At 28.0% G+C, this 24,540-nt stretch overlaps 2 protein-coding genes across 6 annotated transcripts in view; both read right to left on the bottom strand.

Annotated features, from left to right (window-relative positions):
• Nucleotides 1-301: 301 nt before the first annotated feature.
• On the bottom strand, nucleotides 302-7,494 carry LOC119679811. The gene is made up of 7 exons (XM_038092362.1): nucleotides 7,386-7,494; nucleotides 6,315-6,473; nucleotides 5,866-6,245; nucleotides 4,796-5,803; nucleotides 1,888-2,125; nucleotides 1,428-1,822; nucleotides 302-1,364 (listed from the first exon to the last, which is right to left on the bottom strand). Exons 1-7 carry the CDS (start codon nucleotides 7,492-7,494, stop codon nucleotides 354-356), a joined length of 3,300 nt encoding a protein of 1,099 aa, XP_037948290.1. The 3' UTR covers nucleotides 302-353.
• A 1,654-nt stretch (nucleotides 7,495-9,148) lies between these two features.
• Nucleotides 9,149-24,540, bottom strand: part of LOC119665970 (myb-like protein P) — a 31,548-nt gene continuing 16,156 nt past the window's right edge. For 2 of the 5 annotated variants that reach the window (XM_038075230.1, XM_038075241.1), the window contains 4 exons: nucleotides 20,806-20,973; nucleotides 15,180-15,320; nucleotides 15,061-15,098; nucleotides 9,149-10,087 (listed from right to left, as the gene is read on the bottom strand). In XM_038075230.1, the coding sequence (XP_037931158.1) occupies nucleotides 9,370-10,087; nucleotides 15,061-15,098; nucleotides 15,180-15,320; nucleotides 20,806-20,973 (1,065 nt within the window). In that variant the 3' untranslated portion in view covers nucleotides 9,149-9,369. Of the gene's footprint in view, nucleotides 10,088-10,357; nucleotides 10,367-12,702; nucleotides 12,725-14,454; nucleotides 14,935-15,060; nucleotides 15,099-15,179; nucleotides 15,321-20,805; nucleotides 20,974-24,540 lie in introns of those variants that run through there. The other 3 variants (XM_038075250.1, XM_038075233.1, XM_038075246.1) reach the window with 3 other exon arrangements.

Below are 24,540 nucleotides of genomic sequence, written 5' to 3'. Positions count from 1 at the left end.
TTTATAACAGTACATACCATTACACTGTAAAATTGTTCCCCTATTAGACATATGCTCCTTATCTAACCCTAAATAATTACTAAATTACTACCATAAATGGTAAATTGAATTATTACTAGACCATTAAAAACCCGACGAAAAAAAGTAGGGCATTTAGGGATAGACCCTTCACTTAACGATGTGATTCACATGATACACTGAAAAACACTATATAAAAATAACTTTTGTATACTTTCAAATGAAAATATTCGTAACAATATATTTTAGTGAGAAATTGATTTCATCCAAATGTTTTTTTTCACTGTCCAAAAATCAGTCTTTATTTTTAATATAAAATTTATAAATTTCATTAGTTAGTCGTCATTTACATTACTGGAGTCATCAGAGGCCACCTCAAACCCTTCTGGTATGCCATGAGCTCGCACAGCTTTGATATCCTGCACGCAGTACTCTACAGGAGTAACAAAGCAAAACGGTTTCTCGCCTTTGTAAAATGGACTTGTCATGCGCACATATTCGATGTTATTTTCATTTAATATTTTAATCAGCTCATCATAGCATGGACACTGCCAGGGATTACCTTCAATTGAGACCTTACGTAAATTCGGAAAGATGCCATTTATTTCTGGAAGAAATGTTAATTTATTGTTATCTATAAGCATTTCCGATAAATTTGTCCAGCTTTCCAAAACCGATGCATCAATTTCTTCCAGTTGATTATGTCCCAAATGCAATTTCTGTAGACGACGCATGGGTGCGAACATGCGCACATCCAAAGTAGTAAGTTCATTATAAGCTAAAGACAAATATTCCAGATATGGTAAGGATGAAAATGTCAAAGGATCTAACTGTTTTAAATTATTCGCCTTTAGCTGTAGCTTACGCAGTCTTGCCAACATAACAGCACCAAAGACATTCGCCTCAATACTTTCGATATTATTACTGGATAGGTCCAAGGTATCAAGTGAAACTAAATTAGCGAAAGTATTCGCTTTAATATCTTTAATGTCATTGTTGTGAAGAAAAAGTTTACGCAGTGATGTTAGTCCTGCAAAAGTTGTCGTTTCCAAAGACTTTAAGCGATTGTCGGATATATTTAAGATTTGCAATTTTGGTATGTGCTCAAATTGGTTGGCTGTCAGACTCAACAGATTATTGAAGCTTAAGTCAAGCTGTTGTAGTGGTACACGTTTCATGCCAAAGAAAACCATAGGCGAAATTTGTTCTAAACTATTTGCTGATATATTTAGAATGCGTAAGCGTGTCATATGATCAAATGCACGATCTTCCATCTTACGCAATGGATTTGAGGTTATTACGAGGTGCTCCATTGCAGTCATGCCGCGATAGTTACTCGACGAAAGCTGAAATGTTAAAGCAAAATTGATTGGTTTCGTTTAAAATTAAAGAAATTCACTGAAAATTACAATTTCAATTAGATTATCGCTCATTGTTAGGTACTTCAACTTAACGCAGGTGCCGATTACATCTCTCTTCAATTCATTGTTATTCAGATTAAGATATTGCAACTTCTTTAGAGATTCAAATGAATTATCCTCTATTTCTCTAATTTGATTGAATGAGAAGTTTGCATATTTTAAATTTGTCAGATTCTCCAATTGGGTGCGCGTTATTTTCTCTAAGTAATTGTGACTTGCATCTAAATTTTCTAAATTTCCGTTATTTAATTTCAACTCAGTTAGCTCATCGCCGGTTATGTTTAGATACTTCAAAGCAGTTAGTCCCCTCAAACCAGTATCAGCAATAGTTAATTCACCAACATATGACAGATCAAGTTTAACGACGCTGTCTGCGGCAACGTCTGCAATTTCGATTTACTTGAGTATTTTCCCAAAATGTGAATCATGTTTTTGTTATTCAACTAACCTGCTATAGTAAGACTGCGCACTGCTTCGTTTTGTATTTTTAACTCAGTCCAGTCTGCAAATTCTTTTTGCAAGTCTTCTATATCTTCCACATCTTTGCATATCACTCTTTTGGTGTCATTTTCATTGGCATGCGTTGAACACTTCTCGGTACTTGTAAGAGTTAATCTTGTACACAATATTCCGATGACAATTGTTATCAATTCCAGCTTAGCCATCATACATGCTTTCAAATCGACGCATTAATAAAATTTAATCACAACCCACCATCAACAAACAACCGCAACCTACTGAACTTGATGTGCTCATTCATTTTCTTTCGAATCTGATAGTTCGACTTAGAGAGAGGTTTAGTGCTGCCAGATGTTTGCTTTAAATATACTTACGCTTTAATCAAATTAGTGTCTTATCTTTTGATTCAATACTTTTGAATTAGTTCAAACTGCTCTTAAAAGTTTTGTGTTTATTAAGATAATGCATTTTACAGGCGTAGTTAAATAAATATAAAAGCAGCAAGTTAAAATATATTGTTCGAATGTTTTTAAATATAAATCCCAACATTTACATATATTTATTTTTTAAAATCTTATAACTTAATTTATATCGACACACATTATATAGAAATAAAAATATTCATATGAAATTATCCATTTTGTTGGCCTGATTTGGTAGCACTGTGTCAGCATGCCTACCATCCAAGTCATTATGCGTTTAATTTAAAGTTTGCCATTTTGTAATATGGTTCGCTTAACAATCACTGAACTACTTAAAATTGCAAAAACTTGCAACAAATATGGTGATTCTATAGTAAGTATAGAGGTCCCATCTGACCTCTTTAGCAGACTATAGCTTCCACAAAAAATCATTACAATAGCCGTATTTCAGCACATATTGATCTGGATCTTCTTTGCTGAAACGATACGGATCACATGTGAAAATAACTGGCAACGCATCATACATGTCAGCTGTTTTTGTTCACAAAATTTTGTTTTGATTTGTGTAATTGATTTTGGCGCTAAAACAATAATTTAAAAAATTTTATTTATAAAAAATCTCAAATATATAAAAAAGTAAAAAATGTACTGAAATGTTTGAATTATTAAACTTAAGTTTTTGTTTATTATTTACCTCACTTAAATTCTGTAGCACTTAAATGAAATTATTTACGTAAACTGACAGACTTACCAATACCGCGTTATCAAATCTCAGAATGGTTACAGACTCCTCGGAGAGGTATGCAGAACTGAGGTCAATTATTGCTTACCCTGATGAAGTGATAAGCAATAAGCCAGTCCAGGCGTTAAAGAGCGGTTATATACATCAGCATACTTTTAGGCCTTATTTGGACATAACAACCCGTTACCGAGTTTCGACCTGACGCAGTATATCTCTGCAGGCGAGTCTGCTGCGTACGCGCCTTCTTTAGACTCATACGTTCAAGTCCGATTAGTACTCCCCGAATTCGATCACTTCACCGATGCTACGGTCTGATTTTACGCTTTCTTCCTCCAACTACTGCTTTAAATATTATTTTCACTGGAACATCTTCACCCATTCTCACGACACCGAAGTCGCTGAATGTTAATTCGCTGATTTATACAATTTCCGCGATAGAGCTCATACAGCTCGAGTTCATTCGCATGCGGCAGTCATTACAAACTCGTAAAGGTCCAAAGATACACGAAGAACATTTCTCTCAAAACAGTCAATGCTGCTTCATCATTCTATGATAATGTCTATGCTTTTGCGCCATACAGAAGCACCGGAAAGATATGCGACCTATGGAGCTTAAGTTTTGTTTGTAGAGAAAGAGCTCTACATATCAATTACCTACTGAACCCATAGTAGCATCTATTAGCAATGATAATTCTTCGTCTGATCCCCAGACTAATATCAGTCCATCTTTTCTGCTACATAGTATTTCACGATCAGTTAAAACAATGTATTATAAATCGTAAACTATGTATTACGATTTATTTCATTACCTCAACAGCGTAATATTAACATTTAAAATCTCTCAATTTAAGATTTATCTCAAGATCAAGTAATATAAGAACTTTATATTAAAAATAGATAATCTATACTCTGAAAAGTTATCCATTACGTGGTCCATCTACATGGGTAAATATAGTACATAATCTATATATATATAATATAAGTCACACTAGATAGTAATCCAAGGCATCAAATGTTTAGTTTGAAAGAAAAATAGTGATTCTATAGCAAACAAATTTCGATTTCATCCACTTCACCTAGAAAAGGCATCACAATATACGCCTTATCTACAATTTATATTAAATATCTGTACCTATACAATCAGTGACTTATTAAGTAGGTACTTATGGTATTTATATAGAACTAAAGATCTATATAAACTGGTGCTTGTATAATGCACAAATGTGTTGCGTTATTCGTTCACCTTAATATTCTTATAATTTCCATATTAGAGCATTAATTTTAAATTTTATTAATACATACCTAATATTAGTATTTATTCTAGTATATATTTTATTATTAAAAATTTATTTTCCCACAAGAGGTACATTCGTTATCTAGCCCATAATGATAACTATCTTCTGAATAAAAGAGGTATTCTCAAACATCATAATTAAACATTAAAGAAAATGATTTGCTGCAAGGCCGGCCGGGTTTACGTTCGAAGCCACTCGGCGTTCACCACTCCCCCAGCAGGATTTTGCAAAAGATCCATACGAATTACCGCAACAACAAAAACATCATATGACCTTATTCGAAAAGAGATGATAACAAAATAACTTTTGCAACATATACCACCTTGACTCAATCGTGTCTTTTCCACATCTCCAAATTAATTTTATCCAAACGTGTACTCTCACTCCCTAAAAACCAGTCTTTATTTTTAATATAAAATTTACAAATTTCATTACTTAGTCGTCATTTACATTATTGGAGTCATCAGAGGCCACCTCAAACCCTTCTGGTATGCCATGAGCTCGCACAGCTTTAATATCCTGCACGCAGTACTCTACAGGAGTAACAAAGCAAAATGGTTTCTCGCCTTTGTAAAATGGACTTGTCATGCGCACATATTCGATGTTATTTTCATTTAATATTTTAATCAGCTCATCATAGCATGGACACTGCCAGGGATTACCTTCAATTGAGACTTTACGTAAATTCGGAAAGATGCCATTTATTTCTGGAAGAAATGTTAATTTATTGTTATCTATAAGCATTTCCGATAATTTTGTCCAGCTTTCCAAAACCGATGCATCAATTTCTTCCAGTTGGTTGTGTCCCAAATGCAATTTCTGTAGACGACGCATGGGTGCGAACATGCGCACATCCAAAGCAGTGAGTTCATTATAAGCTAAAGACAAATATTCCAGATGTGGTAAGGATGAAAATGTCAACGGATCTAACTGTTTTAAATTATTCGCCTTTAGTTGCAGTTCACGCAGTCTTGGCAACATAACAGCTCCAAAGGCATCTGCCTCAATTGTTTCGATATTATTTCTGGACAGGTCCAAAGTATCAAGTGACACTAAATTAGCGAAAGTATTTGCTTTGATATTTTTGATGTCATTGTTGTGAAGAAAAAGTTTACGCAGTGATGTTAGTCCTGCGAAGGTTGTCGTTTCCAAAGACTTTAAGCGATTGTCGGATATATTCAAGATTTGCAATTTTGGTATGTGCTCAAATTGGTTGGATGTTAGACTCAACAGATTATTGAAGCTTACGTCAAGCTGTTGTAGTGGTACACGTTTCATGCCAAAGAAAACCATAGGCGAAATTTGTTCTAAATTATTTTCTGATATATTTAGAATGCGTAAGCGTGGCATATAAGCGAAAGCACGATTTTCAATTTCACGCAATGGGTTTTCGGTTATTACGAGGTGCTCCATTGCCGTCATGCCGCGATAGTTACTCGAAGAAAGCTGAAATGTTAAGCAAAATTGATTGGTTTCGTTTAGAATTAAAGAAATTCACTGAAAATTACAATTTCAATTAGATTATCGCTCATTGATAGATACTTCAGCTTATCGCAAGTGCCAATCACATCTCTCTTCAATTCATTATTATTCAGATTAAGATATTGCAACTTCTTTAAAGGTTTAAATGCATTTTCCTCTATTTCTCTGATTTGATTAAATGAGAAATTTGCATATGTTAAATTCGTCAGATTCTCCAATTGGGTGCGTGTTAATTTCTTTAAAAAATTGTGACTTGCATCTAAATTTTCTAAGTTTCCGTTATTTAATCTCAACTCAGTTAGTTCGTCACCGGTTAAATTTAGATACTTCAAAGTATCTAATCCCTTCAAACCAGTATCAGCAACACTTAATTCATCTACATCAAGTTTCAAAAGCGCAGAAATATCTGCAATTTTGATTTGCTTGAATATTTTTCCAAAATGTGAATCATTTCTGTTCTTGTTATTTGACTTACCCGCTATAGTGCGAAAGAGCACTGCATCGTCTTGTGTTTTTAATTCCGTCCAGTCTGCAAGTTGTTTTTCGGTACTTGTAAGAGATAATCTTGCACACAATATTCCGATGACAATTGTTATCAATGATAATTCATACACATATGTTATATATGAAACATCTAACAAAAATTGAAAAAGATGTTAGATAGTCTTGGTACTTATTAAGGGAAAATAACAGAAACATATGCAATATGGCAGATTTGACATTTAGGCTAAATTAAATTTTAATGAAACCATATCCATACAATGTCGATATGGTACCAGTTAAAAAAAATTATAACTACACACTTTCGAATTGTAGAAGGGTTTCATAAAATGCATTTGGATATTTAAAAGCTCCTTTCATTTTTCCTGCTTTCAGGTTACTCCAGAAATACCATTTTTCTGTTTCGACAATCTTTATGTATATTGTTTGTTTGATTTTCCATATTTAATATTATAATTTAAAAATGGACTTCTAACTACTTATTTTAAAGCATATCTGATGCATTATATGTTTTGAAGTAATGAAGGGACTGTGAAGGCAGGACCATACTGCTGTGACACAAATGTGCCCGTCGGTTGAAACAGACCGATTTACAATTACATCTAAAGAAAACGCTTTATTTCGAAGAAAAAATGGTTTTTGTATGAGTTCCACAAATTTTTACTCAAAGAATTCTCACCGTATACGGCACCTCACCGTATAAAAAAATTGCGTTGGTTTTCATCACATTACATTTCCATTAGAGAGTTTTTACAATACTTTGGTACAATACAATTTGTTAACTCAACCAAAAAGTGTTATTTTGGAAAGATAACTTTAAATGCTGATATTTATTTTATAATCACAAATTATTTATGCCAATATAAATATTTTTTCAATTTTACGACAAATATCCCTCGGGGTCCAAAGTCAATCAAAGTTTAACTAAAGTAATGATCCAAAAATTTATTGTAGCTTCTCCTGTAAGTAATTGTGAAATAGTAGAAGATGATCACACATTTTGCGGTAATAATGAATAGCATTTCAAATACAACTACTATTTTACCTGTAAATGGAGGATTCATTTCAGAACTTAATTGCAGTGAAACTTTAATAGAAAATTGAATAGTGAGATATGGTTCAAAAGATTTTGAAATAACAGAAATCAAATCCATCGTTTCGTTATTTTCTGGAATATATTACATTTAAACTCTCACCAAAACTTAATTGCCAATCATGTTTTAAATCAATATAAGATGCCAAGATCAGGTTGTAACTGTTCCGTTAGAATGGATATAAGAACTACTACAGTATTACCGGTAAGTTTGGGAGTTTATTACCATCTTCTGATGAATTCTTTTGAATAATCTATTGACATACATATATCACTTTTCAAGAACATGTTTACAACTAAACTTGATATCAAAACAAAAAATATAATTGGAAGCTGTATGTCATTGACTCCTTCCTGGTTTATGAATGATTGCAGCCAGCACAGAAAATAGTTGTTAGATTTGATTTTATGTTGCTCACTTTACTTCGCAAACATAGGCAATGGACCGACCGTTGAAAACGTCGAATGGTCGAAACAATAAATATTTGTCATATTATGGTAAGATAGTGATATTAATAAAAATTATAAAATAAAAAAAAAAAAAATATATATAAATAAAATAAATAAAATAAAAAAAGTAAATACCATAAAAAAAATATAAGAAAATACCAAATAAAAAAACTTAATTAATTAAATAATTAATTAATTAAATATATATTAATAAACATCCAAAACTAATTAAAATAAATAAATAATTAAAATTAAATTTTTCTTTCGGGGAAATATTATTAAAAATTGATATCCATTTAGTTATTAAAAAAAATTATTAAATTTATATAATGCTACATCGTAATCAGTCTATCTTAATTGGTATATTTTATTTAGTTTATGTCGGTATTTCACTAGTTAAAACAACTTCTGATCTCTCCATAGAGCATTATTAAGGATTAGGTTCTCAGAAATGTTATCTATCCTATACTCTATAAAATAATCAAGATCTTCATAACTATTCCGGGTACTTCGGCTTTAGTATGTTGACTTTCAAGCTGTTTTAAATATACTTAAAGTTTTCTGAATTGAATTCTGCGCTTATATAAAAAAAAAAGATCTTTGATTTATATGTAATATATATATATATATATGTATATAATTGTATTTATATATATATATTGTTTATATTTCAAATATTAATTAATTGATGTCTTCTTTGCATGAAGCAATAAAGATAGTTGACATGAAAATTAATCAAATTATTAATTAAGTATACTTGGAATATAGTATAATAATTTTAATTAAGTTATTAATTAAACTTAATAGATAAACAATTACATCAATTCATAATTATTATTTTTTTTAACTAACTTAAGTACATATATTTTATTTTAACAGATATAACAACGTAAAATTATAAACTTAATAGTTTGTCAATGAAATTTTACTAATTAAAATTAATTTAAATAAATTCTAATGTATGTTTATCAGCTAAAACTCAACTAACACATATAATATAATATATAATATATATAATAATATTGATATATGCATGTTTACTAAATCTATAATATATTGTAGTATATAATCTTATTTTAAATGATTCTTTCTTTATTTAAATATATATAATCATTGTTCATAAATATATACTCAGTATTATTTATATTTAAATTATTGCATATAAATAAATGTTAAGTTTGTTTTTTAAAAGTTAAGCCCCTTTTAAGCTTATAAATAATACTTTTCTGTAGTATGAGAATATATTTTGTTTTTATATTTTCTGTCTGCCTAAACTCTAGATCTTTTTTATATTATTTTACTATAAAGCAAGAAAAATTTATAAAAAATGTGTGTATTGATTTACGAAAAATAGATGTGCGTGTATCTTAAAAGGAATACAAATGTTGCCCCAAATGAGTGGGAAATATTTTATTTATAATATAAACAGTTTAAAAAGCAAAATGTTAAAGATAGTAAAAAAGAAATACAATAAGAAAAGCCTACATCAGACTATAGTAACTGTTGGATATAAATTGCCATTTATTTGTTGTTGTTTTTGTTGTTGCAGCTGCTGCTGTTGCTGCTGATGATGATGATAGTGTTGCTGCGTATTGTTGACGATATTTTCCATTTGCAGAGTTGTTTGCTTCAAACCATTGCCTGCAATAACTGCACTGCTGTTGTGATAGCCATTCTGTTTGCAGCTACTTGTGCCATTAAATGGGCTGTCAATTGAGATTTTGTTGTTGTTGCTATTGCACTTACTACTATTGATGTTATTAGTGCTGTTACCATTCACAAATTCTTTAGAGCCATTCAGTAAATTCTTTTTATTTTCCAGCTCAGCATGTGAGCCATTTATATTTTTCATGTATTTGCCTTCACCATTGAGGCTGCTGTTTAGGCCATTCCACTGCTTAAGTGGCTCACCAATCAGTGTTATTCTAACGGGCTTGTACGTTTTGGGTATTAAGTTAGGTGTCTGAGCTGATTGTTCCTCTGGTTGTTGCTGTTCCCACGCAATCGAGGCACGTCTCGGTGCTTGACAGCCCATTTGCTGATGGTTGTAATTTGTGAGCGTTGTGGAAATGATAGTGTGGCGACGTGTTTGGTTCAAAGCATTGCTATTACCTGGATACTGCTGTTGATGTTGAATTACTGTGGTCGAATCATTGCAAATAGCTGGAAAATGCGTTGTATAACTGTGGTACTCGGGCTTACTTCTGTGCAAAATATTAAAACAAAAATAAAAGTTAATATATAGTTTTTAATTTATAATTAATAAGCAACTTAAATTATTTTGTAATAAGCGGCATAAAAGTGCATTTTATTTAGTGTTAATTTCATGCAAGCTGAGAAATATCAATTAGGAGCTTTTCATAGTTTAAATATTATTGAATATTTTTATATAAAGTAAATTTTTCATTTTCAAGTTTTATAAAATTCTGTTTTTATGTATCTTAACAATTTACTAAACTTAACTGAGCAGTTACCTTAATTATCTATTAATTGCCGCATGCAATTAAAGGAATTTGAAAGAGATTTAAAACGACAAATTGTGCTTCAGGGGACTTAAGACTATTTACTTATAATATATATAAATATTTTGGTTAAAATATGAATAATAAAGACAACAACAAAGTTGGCGATATATTTGATTCGAAAGTTTATACAAAAATAATTCTTCTCTTTGCAATTACTTAAGTTAATTTACATTTAAACAGACTAATTTTTTAATTATTTGAAATAATTTCCTTGGAATAATCTTTTAATTCAGAGGACTGATTCTATACTATTCATCTGTTACTAGTAAAACATATACATAGACAAAATCTGCAGCATTGCACTATCACAATAAAGGAGTGGCAAGACATTCTCTGTAACCTCTTAATGAAATATTAAAACGATCACGCATTTTAAGCGCCATAAAGGGCTTTGTTTAAATGCAGTTCATCCTGGCATTGAATTTGGTTTCAATAACGAAATTCCTGCAGAGAGACGTTAAAAATACTATAGAAGAGCTTTATTGATGACGCTATCTCACAAACAATATATAGACTTAGGATAAGCAATTTAAAGAAAGCATTGAAGACAAAAATCGCACTGGAGGATTATCAACTTCAACGAATAAACAACATGTCAAGGAAATCACAAATCTGTCACTTAAAACAAAGTTGGTTGATTGTAAGAAATCATTTGTATCAGTCCAGTCTATTTTTAAAGACGTTTTATGCCCGAAAAGAATAAGTCTCACTTAGTCCAAAAAAAATTAATTTTTATGAAAAATAGTTACACGTTTAAAGCTGTCGAATTATGTTTGCCTTTACCATTAGGATAACATGAAATTGATAATGACAGGTGAGGAGATTTGGATTTATGCAAACGATTTAGAAACACCCATTTAACTAGCGAATACCATTCAAAAACTGAATAATAATATAACTAGCGAATATCATCTATTCGTAAGCAAAGCGGAAAAGATCTCACTAAAGTCAAAAATCAAGGTAAGAGTAAGAATTTTCTTTGATCACCCTAAAATACCCATGATAACATTAGCTGGTTACAGTCAGTTTTTTTTTACGATTATATTAACTCCTTTTGGATTTTATTCTAAGTACATTTTCTGTCGGCATTCTTCTAATATAATAATTCGAGTACTTCTTACTCACTACATACCCATTTTTTCCTCCTCTTCCCTGGCTATGACATACCATGTTGTGGTATCTTATGTGTAAATTACTATTACATATACAAACTATATATGTGTTATATATGTATATATCAAAGTGTTGTATTGTTTGTACATTGTACAATCGGATTGGAAATAGATATGGCTGGATATATAGATTGTTATCAATACGCCAGCTAACTTAATTAAAAATTCTTAATAGGAAAAAATAAGGCATTTCTATATCTTTTATTTAAATTATGTATACTAGGTTGTATTGTCAGCTGAAACCAATAAACGAGTACGAGTTCCATATAAAATAATAACAGGGACTCAGCATTACTTTTTATATATCTAGTAAGATTTTAAATCGAAAAACTTTCTGATTTATATTTATTTAAATATAACCCTTTAATCTAAAAATTGTAGCATTTCAGCTTAATTTATATTAATAAAAATTATTTAAATCTATTATTAAGAGTAAATATATTTGTGCCTTAAATAATGAATCCAATAACTCGTTTGGAAATTTAATTAGATTCATATATTATTTATAAATTTGTAATTTTAAAAAAATATATTAAAAAATTGCATTTATGTAATTTAAAACTTCATTTAATGTCTTGAATATTTATATTACAATATATTTTTAAAGCTATGAATTGTTTTTAGTTTAAAATAGAATAAAAAAACAATTAGAAGGGTTCGAAAAGTAATGAAGAAACAATAACAAAAATTTTAGTTAATTTATTGAAAATATATTGAAAAAGTCATTGAAAAATGACTTCTTCAGTAAATTTATAATTATCGACTTAGTAATTTTATAATTTATTTTTAAATGTACTTAATTTAATATCAAAAATATTGTGCATTACTTATGCTCTATATAGATCTATTAACTGTGTTATTACCTTTTCTTTTATCACAACGATTTTTTCAATCACTTTATCTTAACTCTTTCGAATCAAATATTTACATTATTTTCTTAATCCATACATATATTTTTAAGGAATTATTTATACATAATATTTATTAGTTTATAAATTTTAGATAATAGTCTTATAGACAAGAGGAGCAGTTATCGATACAAGAATAACTTAAATGTAAAACACATATAATATTAATTGCACATAATAAAATAACAGCCAAGATAAGATCACAAAATAGTACCTGTTGATCACCGAATTGTAGTCTATGACAACCAAGTATAGTTTTTAAGTTTTGAAGTATTATTATAAGTATATATATATAGTGAGTTAGTGTAGTGTAAGTGCATTGTTTGTAAGGTTAAGTTATAAGTTATGTAGTATTGAATATGAAGTATTTAATTATTAGCGGCCGAAAACCATTTTTGAAGCAGCATGAAATATTAGAAATATTAGTTTTTAATATATATATATTTAAAAAAATAATAACTGAATATATTTATATTAATTAACGCATAATATAAACAAAAATGAGGTGCGAAAATAAATAAATTAAATTTTTTGCGGTTTAATTAAGAATAAGGCACGGAAAAAAATAAAAAAAAGAAACTCATAAAAGATTTTAAAGTCTAATATCATATCTGTGTTTAACCTAAATTTAAAATCCTTATAAAAACAGACCCCGGAAAAAAATATGTGAATGTTAATAGAAAACTGACAGCTATAGCTATGTCAAGATAAAAATCTAAAAGATTGTTCTGGATATTCTAGGAGATATCTAGATCCCAATATCTAGTCATCTAGATATACCATAGATGACTAGAAGATAAGAATCTAGATTGAAGTTGAATTTAAAGATCTGTCAGGATCAAGGAACTGAATAAAAAAGAAATTTACGTTAAAATCGAATTGAGAGGCTTGTGGAAAAGAAAGAAAAGAAAAAAGAAGAGCCAGATTTAAAGACAACTTTAAAGTTCTATCAAGATAAACGGAATCAATAAACAAGTTTTATATTGTCGAAAAATTGTGGGAAATCTATATAGATACTGCTGGATACTGGATAATGCTTTGCATATGGAAGTTTTTCAGAAAAATTTGTGTTCTTGACCTAAGAATGGTAGTTCTTAAGTGAATAGCATAAAATTATAAATGAGAAACAAATTTATGCATCGGAATAATGCTATACCTTTAACCAAATTGTAATGCTCTACAGAAGACACATTAGACCAGGGTGTTTCAACTTTTTTAGAATACCAAAAAAGTGGAGGCTTTACGTTATAAACACAAGGAATGTATGGAAAGATAAGCAGATCAGATGAATAGTTATCCTTCTCACTGTTATGAGAAGTAGTTTCTTCAGATCTAAATATCATTACAGCTTTATAGTTATACTAATCATAATATACAGATATAGCACAGGTGATATGAATACTTATCTGTAATATTGTTATAAACCATACCATTTATTTGAATATGGAGGATAAATAAGATATAATATATCATAACCGAAAGGGCAGGTAATTAAGTAACAAAAACTACTTTGATCTTTAGTTCAAAAATTCAGTCATTGCTGGCTTACTTTTGGTGTGAGAATGGATAACGATGCTTTATCGAAAAAGGAGTTTGCTTTAAGGAAAAAGGAGATAGAATAAAAAGACATAATGGATGAAGTCTTTTCGGTGGAGTATTTAAATTGGGAGAGCACTAATCGCACTTGTTGTGTAAGACTACTGAAGGTAAACAAGTAGCAATGGATCCTGGAAAATTCTGTTCTGTCAGGCGGAAACCCGATGACTGGGCGAGAGTTGTAGTGGTGAATCGAGTAAAAAAGTAAAGTGAAGAAATAAAAAGTGAATAAGTTAGCGTGAGTCAAAATGCCACATAGCATTGCAATTAGGGTAAGCGATTTTTTATATTTTAAATAAAATATTTAATTGCTGTGAATGTTGCAAAATCGCTTATTCTTTTTGACAAAAATGAAAACAAAAATCATTGAAAAAATCATTATGGCAAATTTCTGTTTTAGAAGTGGAACATGCCAAAGAACTGAGCGGTTAATCGATTCGCTATAAAACTCATTTGTATGGTGAACAAATTATTATAAAAAGTTATTAGACTGTTGCTAAATCTATGAGAAATTTGTGTCAAAATATTACGTGAGAATTGTCGACAATTCGTCATACTTTGACCGACGAAATTTGCATGCTGCAGCAATTGCTGCAACGATGGCCAACTGCGCGTGAAACAAAATGCAACAAGGCGTTGCAATTTGGGTGAAATTGCTCGGAACAACACAACAAAAATGTATTTAGACGTAGTAGATACATTGCTAATGGCTCTAAATGATGTATTAAGTGTTTTGCGGAGTATGCAAAAATATTGCGATTTTCTAGTATTTTGGCTTGTATGCAAAGTGTGTGGCTGAAGTGTTTTATTGTCAAGAAATGCCGGTAATAGAGTTTCATAAACAAAAGCACTATAAGAAAATAAAAGCAAATAAAAAAATATATAAATAAAATATATTAAAATAAAAATATTTAAATCAAATATTAAATTTATATACATAATTTGTAAATTTATTTTTTAATAAATTGAAACTCACCTTGACAAATTCTCCGTTCCAATGGCCAGTGGTCTTGTCTGAATTTTAAATTTGAAGGGAAAAAAATTAAATGCATCTGAATTGATTTAAAAAAATTATTAAAGGTAATTTTTGCTTACCCGTTCAGTTTGTGTTGCTGTATTTATGCACTCTTTAGTAATATCAGTTTTAGCATTTGGACCTGCCGCTTTTTCAGCCTCTAATTTTTCAATGAGATTTCTTTGCAAACGTATCGTCCGATCACGATCATCAACTTGACCCTAATTTTTTATAGTTCATTTTAAGAAATAAATAAAAACAAAAAATTTAAAATAAAAATAAAAATAATAAAAAGAGATAAAATTAAATTCCATAAGTAAATTGTAGTGGCTATTAATTTTATAATAATTAACAATAATTACAACAGTAAAAAATAAAACTAAATATAATTAGTCTCAAAAAAAACTGAATAAAATTAATTATAATTTTATTTTTGCAATATTATTTTGATATTTTTTTTTTAATCTCTAGTAATTACAGTGGTAAAAAGCTTTGCAAAAAGAAACTGCATTTTATCTAAGAAAAAAGTATGTCAGGCAAAAAAGCCATAAAATGTTAATAATAAATAATTTAAGTATAATTATCTTTATAATTTTATTTAAGTTAATTGAGTTATAAATGAATGAGATACAAACACGTTTTATTTATTTAGCAATCATGAAAATACGTGCAGAATTTTATTTTGTTTTAGTTAATATAAAAAAAATGCATTTTGAGTATAATTGAGATATTGTATCTTTTGTAAGGCAGCAAAGGAGTGTTAACTATGAGTCCTATGAAAAAATTCATACTAAAATTAGTAAGATATGGTATTACCCTATATTGCATTTACAGTAATATTTTCTAACGTAAGGCATACAAATGAGCAATTTGACTACATAAGTAAGGATAACTTGCCTATGGATGTGCTATGTCGTACCATTGAAATATCCACTAAAATTTTGAAATTTGACCTTTCGATCGCCGTTCAATTTGAAACAACAAATCGTCATTCACATATATATGTGAATTAAATAACTTTTAACATTAGAAACGGAGAATATGAGAGTGCTTAGAGCGCTTACATGTGTAAAATAAGACATATAAATAGTCGATAAATTCAGATAACCAAAGACCTTGGGTCATTTAGAAGCTAACGTTCACAGAGTACGATTGATATATGGTTGTTATACGGTTAATATATAACTTTCAAATTTTATATCATCCCAGTCGCTCACGATGCTCAATGCGCATTATAATAATCTTTGTATATAGAAATTTTTAAGAATTGTACTATAATTTCAATATATTTAATTTTATCTTAAAAATACAAATTCTAAAAAGACGCATGTCTTCTTAGAACCATAACAATCAGTTATAAATTTTGCAAAAAATTTTACCACTCCAATCTTAATAATATATACACTAACAATCAATTAAAATTTAACTAAAATTAATATTAAATTACATACTATGAACAATATATATATGTATATATAAAAATAGTGCTGTCTGTGTTTTAATAACATAAAATCTTATTATGTATCTGTATTATACATGTTACTTTTATGTACATGCGCTAAAGGTTTTCCATTTACTAAATAGGCAAAAAACTATATAAAATAATTTAATTACAATTTTTGAAAGAAATATATTTGAATGCCTTTTACAAATAAAACAACACTACATATAAAAAAGCATTAAAAGAGATACTCGGTCTTGTATATATAAAACCGTAAACTATAACTAATGGAATTGCACAAATGTGGGTTTCTGTAGTCTTCTTTTTTTTTTGCAGAAAAAAATTTTTTTTTATGTATTTTTACAACTAAAACCCACTATTTTAGTAAATAATGTATGGAGATAAAATATTTTGTAAATTAAATGTTTGTAAAAATATGTTCAATATATTATAATATCTTAAACAAAAATATAATAAAGGTTTTGTATTAATGGATAATATATTTAGTAGGTAATTAGAACGAACTAATGTCAGGTTTTTGGAATTATAACTATAATAATAACTTGGTGTCATTGTGATTTTATTTAAGATAATAATATACTTCTATATGCAATATACTAGGGACGGTAATGCAGTTCTTCACTTCATGGATATTTAGAAATCAAACATACTTATACCTTAGCAAGTGTTATAAACCTATCAATTACTTCTTTCATATTTTTTTTATGTAATAATAATTAATAATGTTTTTTATGATAATAATATACTATGATAATTGTTGATAGTTTGTTTTTTTGTATACAAAATGAAACTAGTAGACATCTGTATCAAAACCAAATAATTATCTTTAAATCTACTCTACTTCGCATATACTATCTAAATATAAAAATAGTTTAGAAGTATCAACACACACAATATTTAAACTAATATCGTATTTTATCGAGATCTATTGAAAGATATATAAAGATTGAGACTTTAATAAGTAATTCAAAAAAGAAAACTTTCGTTAACATCATTTTATTAGTATAAATGCGAGCAGTAAAACATTTGAGAGACGGAGAATGAGAGTAAATTAGTTTTTTCTAACCCATTTTTTTTACTTATAAGCTATCTTGAACATTACCACATAGGTCAAGTACAGAGTTTGAGAAAGCATATAAAAAAATCTTAAAAATCGCCACTAATATTTATAATTTATTTGTAAATTTTAAGATTCCTTAGTTTAAGTCCCCAATTAATAATAATTAATAAAAGTAATCGAAAGTAGCTGGTCTGGTCTTATAATCCGAAATTTGGCGTTCAAACAAGTAACTTTATAAAGAATCTATAACTGTGAGCACTAAATTAACATGGATAACATTATAATACTATATTAGATACATTTTAGTTTAATTTTTAATTTAATTTTTAATTAATATATAATTCAATTATATATGAGACCCATAATATAGTATCAAAATTTGGTTCAAGTTTCCGTAATGTAGACTGCCGCAAGACGTTTGATAACGACAAGAAACATTGAATAAAAAATGTAGAGATAAGAACCTCAAACGAAAAATTTAAATTTATGAATGAAATAGATTATGTATCTCTTATAATCAAATGTTATCACGAACGTGCTAAGCTTGTGAAGCTAGAGAATGAAGCTTTAATTTGAACCACATAAAGTCTTTATAATAGTAACTATACAAAGTTATCTACGGGTACAAATACTATGAAGCTGTTAAGTCACATAAAGCAAATTAAAACTGATATTTTGAAATTTAGTAATCTTTTTCTCTTGAAATATATAATAAATAAGCATTTGTAATTTGTATGTGACCGAACAATATTATTTTTTTAATAATATATGATTGTATATAAAAACAATCATATCAGATGATAATAAAACCATAATCTCTGACTCTCTGACTTTCTTAAGCAATTTCCCTCTATTAATGAAAGGTTGCTTTACATTAGTTTATAGAAAATAAAACAATACTAATATGCAAGGGATTACAAATTAATACAATATATTCCAAAAGCAATCTCATTGATGGGAAGCATTTAAACAATTACTAATAAATACCTGATTGAAATTAATTTAATGGATATGTAATCAACAATACTTAAATATCATTAAATCAATGAACATGACCTGAAACCATCGATGGGTTATTTAAGATTAAGTTTTTGTTATTTAAGATTGTTTTTTTTTTTTTTCATTGTATTAATAATAAAAACAATACAAAATTTTCGATTTTATTGGTATAAAAGTTAAAATATATAATGAAACAATTATAATAAAATTTATTCTCATTAATTTTTCAATAATAATGTGTGCTCTAATAAGACCTCAGCTACTTAAAACGTCGCTCATCTGCTCTTATCCCTGAATACATATGAGTACAACGATTTCAGCCCTATAGATCTCTGAATCCAACTTTTCGAAGTGGAAAGTTTAAACAGATTAGCTTAAAATACAAACTATTCACCTCGCACTCTAAAAAAACTATAATAAAATTAATTCGCATTAATTCTTTAATAATAATGTGTGCTCTAATAAGACCTCAACTACTTAAAACGTCGCTCATCTGCTCTTATCCCTGAATACATATGAGTACAACGATTTCAGCCCAATAGATCTCTGAATCCAACTTTGGAAATGGAAACTAATGCCATTCTAGTTCAAATTTACAGCCAACTGGCCACTCAGTTACCTCTTATCATAAACTACTATTACTTCTCTTACTCTACCTTCACCTATCCTCTACCCTATTAAACACTAAACTATATTTTCGAATTAATAATTTCTTTTATGATTCCTGCTATAAAAACATCCAAAGATTACTACAACGACAAGAACAAATGAAAAAATTTTAAATTAATGAAAACTAAATGAAACTAGTCTTATAACAATAAGTTAAAACCGGTTGAACTTTTTAAGAAGCTGTAAATACTTCTAAGAATACTAGGAGTAGTTCAAGTAATATCGTAACTAAACTAACACATTCAGTATAATCTGGCAATATACTTTAATACCTTTAATAAAATGAACTAAACAAGTAATGATTTAATATGGTCGTTATACTACTGTAAATAATCTTTTGCAGATACTAAACTTATCTAAATACTGATACACCCTAATTAAATTTTAGTCATGTATCTAAACCTCATATATATTATATGAGTTAAACTGTATAAAATCAGTAGCCGAACGATATCAATATACTTCGAATAAGATATCAGGTATATGGCCATCTTAACTGATAGCAATACACTTCCCACATTATCATATCATTACAAGTTAGCTCTTCACTCTTTTCTGTACTTCAAGCATATGCTCCTCAAATCAACAGATTCAGTGCACAATACGAAGTAACTTCCCAGAAAGCACTTATTTAAAGTGCATTAAAAGTACTCCGCACATAGCGAGAACAGAATGCTTAATAATTTTAGCAAGTCTAGCTGTATGCATATACCATATAATCATATAATTGTGATTATTATATAGAAATGCGCTAATACTGTTAATTGTATGTCTAAGTATATCTATTTAATTCTATTGAATTTTTACTATTTAATTAATATTCATATTTTTTTTGTATTTTTTATAACTTAAGACCAATTGCTAATTAAATTTATATAATTATCTCATAAAAAAAATGAAAATAATAGGTTCCATATACTCTGCTACAATTACTTAAAGAAATCAAAGGCGATATTGGGTTTATACGTCATTTTGGTTTACCTTGAAAATATGTATATCAATTATAATGACATGAGTAATGTTCTTGGAGAAGGTGTTACTTGTATATGAATGTTTATATACGACTGTTTGTCTATAAAGTAAATGTATATATGTATATTTATCAATTGAATTTAAATGTTTCATTGAAAAAGGTTTTTTTTAACTGTTTTGAAAGTAACATAAGTTGAAGAAAATCAAAATAAAATATAATATATTAAGTATTTAAATTACGCGGTTCTTATACATATATTCATACAATTTGTGAATGTATATATAATAATATTTCTTCAAAATAAATGTGACAAAGGTAAAGTAAATTAATAGTAGATAAATTGAGTAACGAAATACTTTTACAACTTTACACATCGATAGTTTTTAATATTCTTACACACTATGGAGCTTAATAACCAAAACCTTTAATATATAAAAAAATATAGGTATTTTAATCAGATTCTGTTATTAAGTTTTATATTTAGGATTGCCAATGCATTAAACGCAAAAGAAAAGCAAACGAAATGAATAAACGTGCAAATACCTGAAGGTAAACAACCTGTCTTCGTAGATCGGCCAACTCCTGTAAGGGGTCGTCAGTTGTGGATGATGTTAAACTAGCCAAATCGATATCATCTAATAGTTTGCTGTCTAAGCCACAGGATGCAAAGAGTTGCCCATTATCAGTTTCGAATGGGTTGAGAGTTTCAGTCTAAAAGAATAAGAAGTTTTAAAAGGTTTTTGAAAAAAATTAATATTACTAATGTGATAGGCAAATGCATTTTGTAGACTTAAATTTAATTTTCTTACATGCATAAATCACACAAAAATAGATTTAAGATATATAAAAATAAATATTAAAATAATATTGTAATTATAAAAATATTTTATAATATATTATATATTTTTTATACATATATACCATAAAATGTATTATTTCTTCAAGTAATATTTCATTAATTTAATGTACCAAGCTTTTTTGAATATTATTGTGGATTACTAAAAAGTAATTTCTGTTATAATACTCCTATATAAAAATATTATTGCAGCCAACATAATAAAATATATTATCATAAATTATTTGTAATATGTTGTATATTTAAACAATTTTTATTTCTTAATTGTGCATACATAAATTAATAAAATTCTAAATTTACTGAAATGAATGTATTGCATGAATATATTATAAATATATTATAAACATATTTTTCGTATGTCCTACACAGTAAAGGTATATTCATATATCTATTTAAATTAAGCATTATTTTTTTATTTAAAACACAATAAGTAGGTCAGATCACGTTATTGCACATTCACACTATCTCATTTAGACAGTTTTGTCTATAATAACCACTAATGAAGATGATTTACCATAAAAACATCTTTCATATAAATAAGCTCATTATCAATAAATCAGCTCATTTAAAGCGAAAAATGTCAAAAACAATCCTTAAAAATTAATTTCCCATAAGGAAATTTTCTAAAATTTTAAATATGTACCATATGTTTTATAAGTAAAATGTAAATAAACAACAGCTGAGTTGGAAATAAAGGCACTGAGAAAGCAAGTATTTAATAAAATCATTGTTTTTATTAATTGAATATATAATTGCTATATGAAATGTATATCAATGATTCAATATGGCAATTATATGTTAAATTTTTTGTGTGATTATATTAAGTGAAATTTACAAAAATTTATAAAAGTTTTATTAGCTGCATAAAGAAGCACATTGTAATGTGAACCTTCACTCTTTTATATAAATGAGTAAGTGCCTAAATGAGACAGTGTGATTGTACTTTGGGTTCATTATTTAATTAATTAATTTTTATTTTTTATTTATGATGCAATATATAAAAGAAAAATGAATTGTTTCCATATAAATGGAATATATTTTTTGTAAATATATATATGATTAGATTAGTTTAGATTATATTCGACCGACCGTAAGCCACGCGTAAATCTATTGCTTTTTCGAGACACCAGGCAGCGCTAAATCTTCATTTAGATTTTGTAGAAGAGTTTTGAAAGCCTAAGATGTGCTCTATTTCCGAACCAGAGCCACTAAACATTTCTTGATGATTTCTTAAAGCACATTTGTACACTAGATCTTAATAAGGTTTGAATTTTAATGTTGTTGTTGTTGTAACCCGCCGGGACCTGCTTGTGAAGTCCCTTTGAATTTTAATAGTGTATGCTGCTGTTCCGGTACAAATCTGTTGTGCTATCTTGATGGTCATGTGTGTATATAAATTTCAACAAAGTTATTTTTCTATGTAACGTCTTATGAATTAATAAAATTCAATTATTAGTAAAGCTAATGTACTTAATATAATTATAGGTATATATTATGTTATTGGCTTATTCAATGCCAAACGAATAATACAAAATTCTGTTCAAAGTAAATTAGTAAAAATATAAACCGGAAATTTAAAGTATATAATATTTTCTTCTTGATTCTTGATTCTTCTTCTTGAGTTAGTTCTATTACGTACTTTTACTCTATAATGGCTGGGGGGCTTATCTTAACCCCACATAAGGTTTTAACTAGGCTAAGAAATCATATCATTTATTTGTCTTTTAGTTGATGACGGACCTTAAATCAGCATATCTTCCTGAGAGTCCAGAAGTGGACTATTATATATTGTTAAATAATTTTTTAATTTTTAATAACTTTTCATTTTAATATTTAATATTGATTTTTAATAACTTTATATTATTAATAATTTTTAATTTTAATTTTTAAAATAATTTAGTTTTTTTTTGAGACAGAAAATATTTTTTCTTTTAAATCTATTTTTATCAAATATCTTAATTTAGACTTGTATTATTGCTATTAGCATGTTGGGTACACTGGGCAACATAACACAGTTAATCTTTTATTGTCATAAGATCTTTTTGAGGTTTAATAAAAAGTAGTTTAGTTTTATTGTCTTTGATAAGTAGAGCAAATGCAATGAGTTTGTACCCAAGATGAACACGTCTGCTGATCCTCAGTTTGGAACATTCAAAAAATCTAATAACTAATAACGAAACTAACAAGAACATTTTTCGGATATAAATACATTATATACTATAATTATATTTATAAATACTATAAATAAATTTTCTATGAAAAATAGGTGTTTGTGTATATGTATTATTTATAAATAATATATATTTAAGTTACTTTAAATTCATATTTACTTAAATGCATATTTTATATAAACTCTAAACATTAAAACAAAAATATTTAATTATTTACAATTACTTTGATTAAGTATCTCGATATTCAAAGTAAATAAATTATTTTTTTCAATATTTTTTTATTCGATCATTAACATTTTCCTACACCATCACATTTTTCACTTAATTTTACAACTGAATTGATTAAAATTTTTAGACATTTCCTTTGAAGTTTTTTAATGACACGCCATAATTATTTTGTATCTAAGCTCGAAGCATGAAGATTGCAAAAGGTGACAACTTTAGCATTTTTGTTACAAAAAAATTGCACAAAAAAGTTGTCAGTTGGTATGAGAAAATGTTGCTATTTTATTTTTAAAAATTTATTTTGTATAACACAAAACTCGAAGCAAATCTTTCGCATGCTCCCATGACCCACTGAGGTGACTTCTCTTTTTGGTACTTCATGATTCGCCACAAATGAATTTCATTTTTATTAATGCAAAATTATAGGAAATTGCAGCATCATTAAAACTGTTTGGAGTACAGGTTGCTGGTAATTAAGTCTATTGTTGTTAGATAAATACTTTCGTCGGTTCATGCAAATCAGTTTGGAAAGTTTCTTATAAGGAAATCACTATTGTCATCTTCTCTTTTCATCAAACACTCACATATTTCATTTTTTATAGGGACTTGCCACTAATTTTATCAGTTTCTTACCAACAATCATATACTTCATTTAACAATAGATTTTGATGCACGAAAATTTTTGCATTCGTGAGATATATATATATATATATATCTTTATGTATAACAAAATATTTTCATTAAAATATTTGTTAAAATTTAAAACGAAAGAAACCATGTTTCTTAATAGAAACAATTGTTTTAACAGAGAGGTCTTTCGAATAGTAGTGAATTACAACAACAAAATTTTATTATTCGTTTATTAATTAAATTTTGAGTTGGGTGTTTGGCAACATTTGAAACAGCTGTATGATCAACGAAAAATTTAATAAATTAATTTAACTTACTTTAATTCAATTTTATTTGTTTTAATTTAATTAAATAACGTCACCTGTGAATACTACCAACCTTTTTTCTTGCCTGATA

The sequence above is a fragment of the Teleopsis dalmanni genome, chromosome 1 (assembly GCF_002237135.1).
Source record: "Teleopsis dalmanni isolate 2A chromosome 1, ASM223713v2, whole genome shotgun sequence".
Taxonomy (NCBI): Eukaryota; Metazoa; Arthropoda; class Insecta; order Diptera; family Diopsidae; genus Teleopsis; species Teleopsis dalmanni.
Note: the sequence above shows the minus strand (reverse complement) of the source record. Positions and strands in the feature narration are given on the sequence as shown.

Excerpts from the sequence above, each read along its gene's own strand:
- LOC119679811 (XM_038092362.1), bottom strand. The coding sequence starts at position 7,494 with ATGGATTTGATTTCTGTTATTTCAAAATCTTTTGAACCATATCTCACT. Across the intron at positions 1,823-1,887 it reads GCGCAGTCTTACTATAGCAG|ACGTTGCCGCAGACAGCGTC; the intron begins GTTAGTTGAATA and ends TCGAAATTGCAG. Across the intron at positions 1,365-1,427 it reads GCGATAATCTAATTGAAATT|CTTTCGTCGAGTAACTATCG; the intron begins GTAATTTTCAGT and ends TTAACATTTCAG.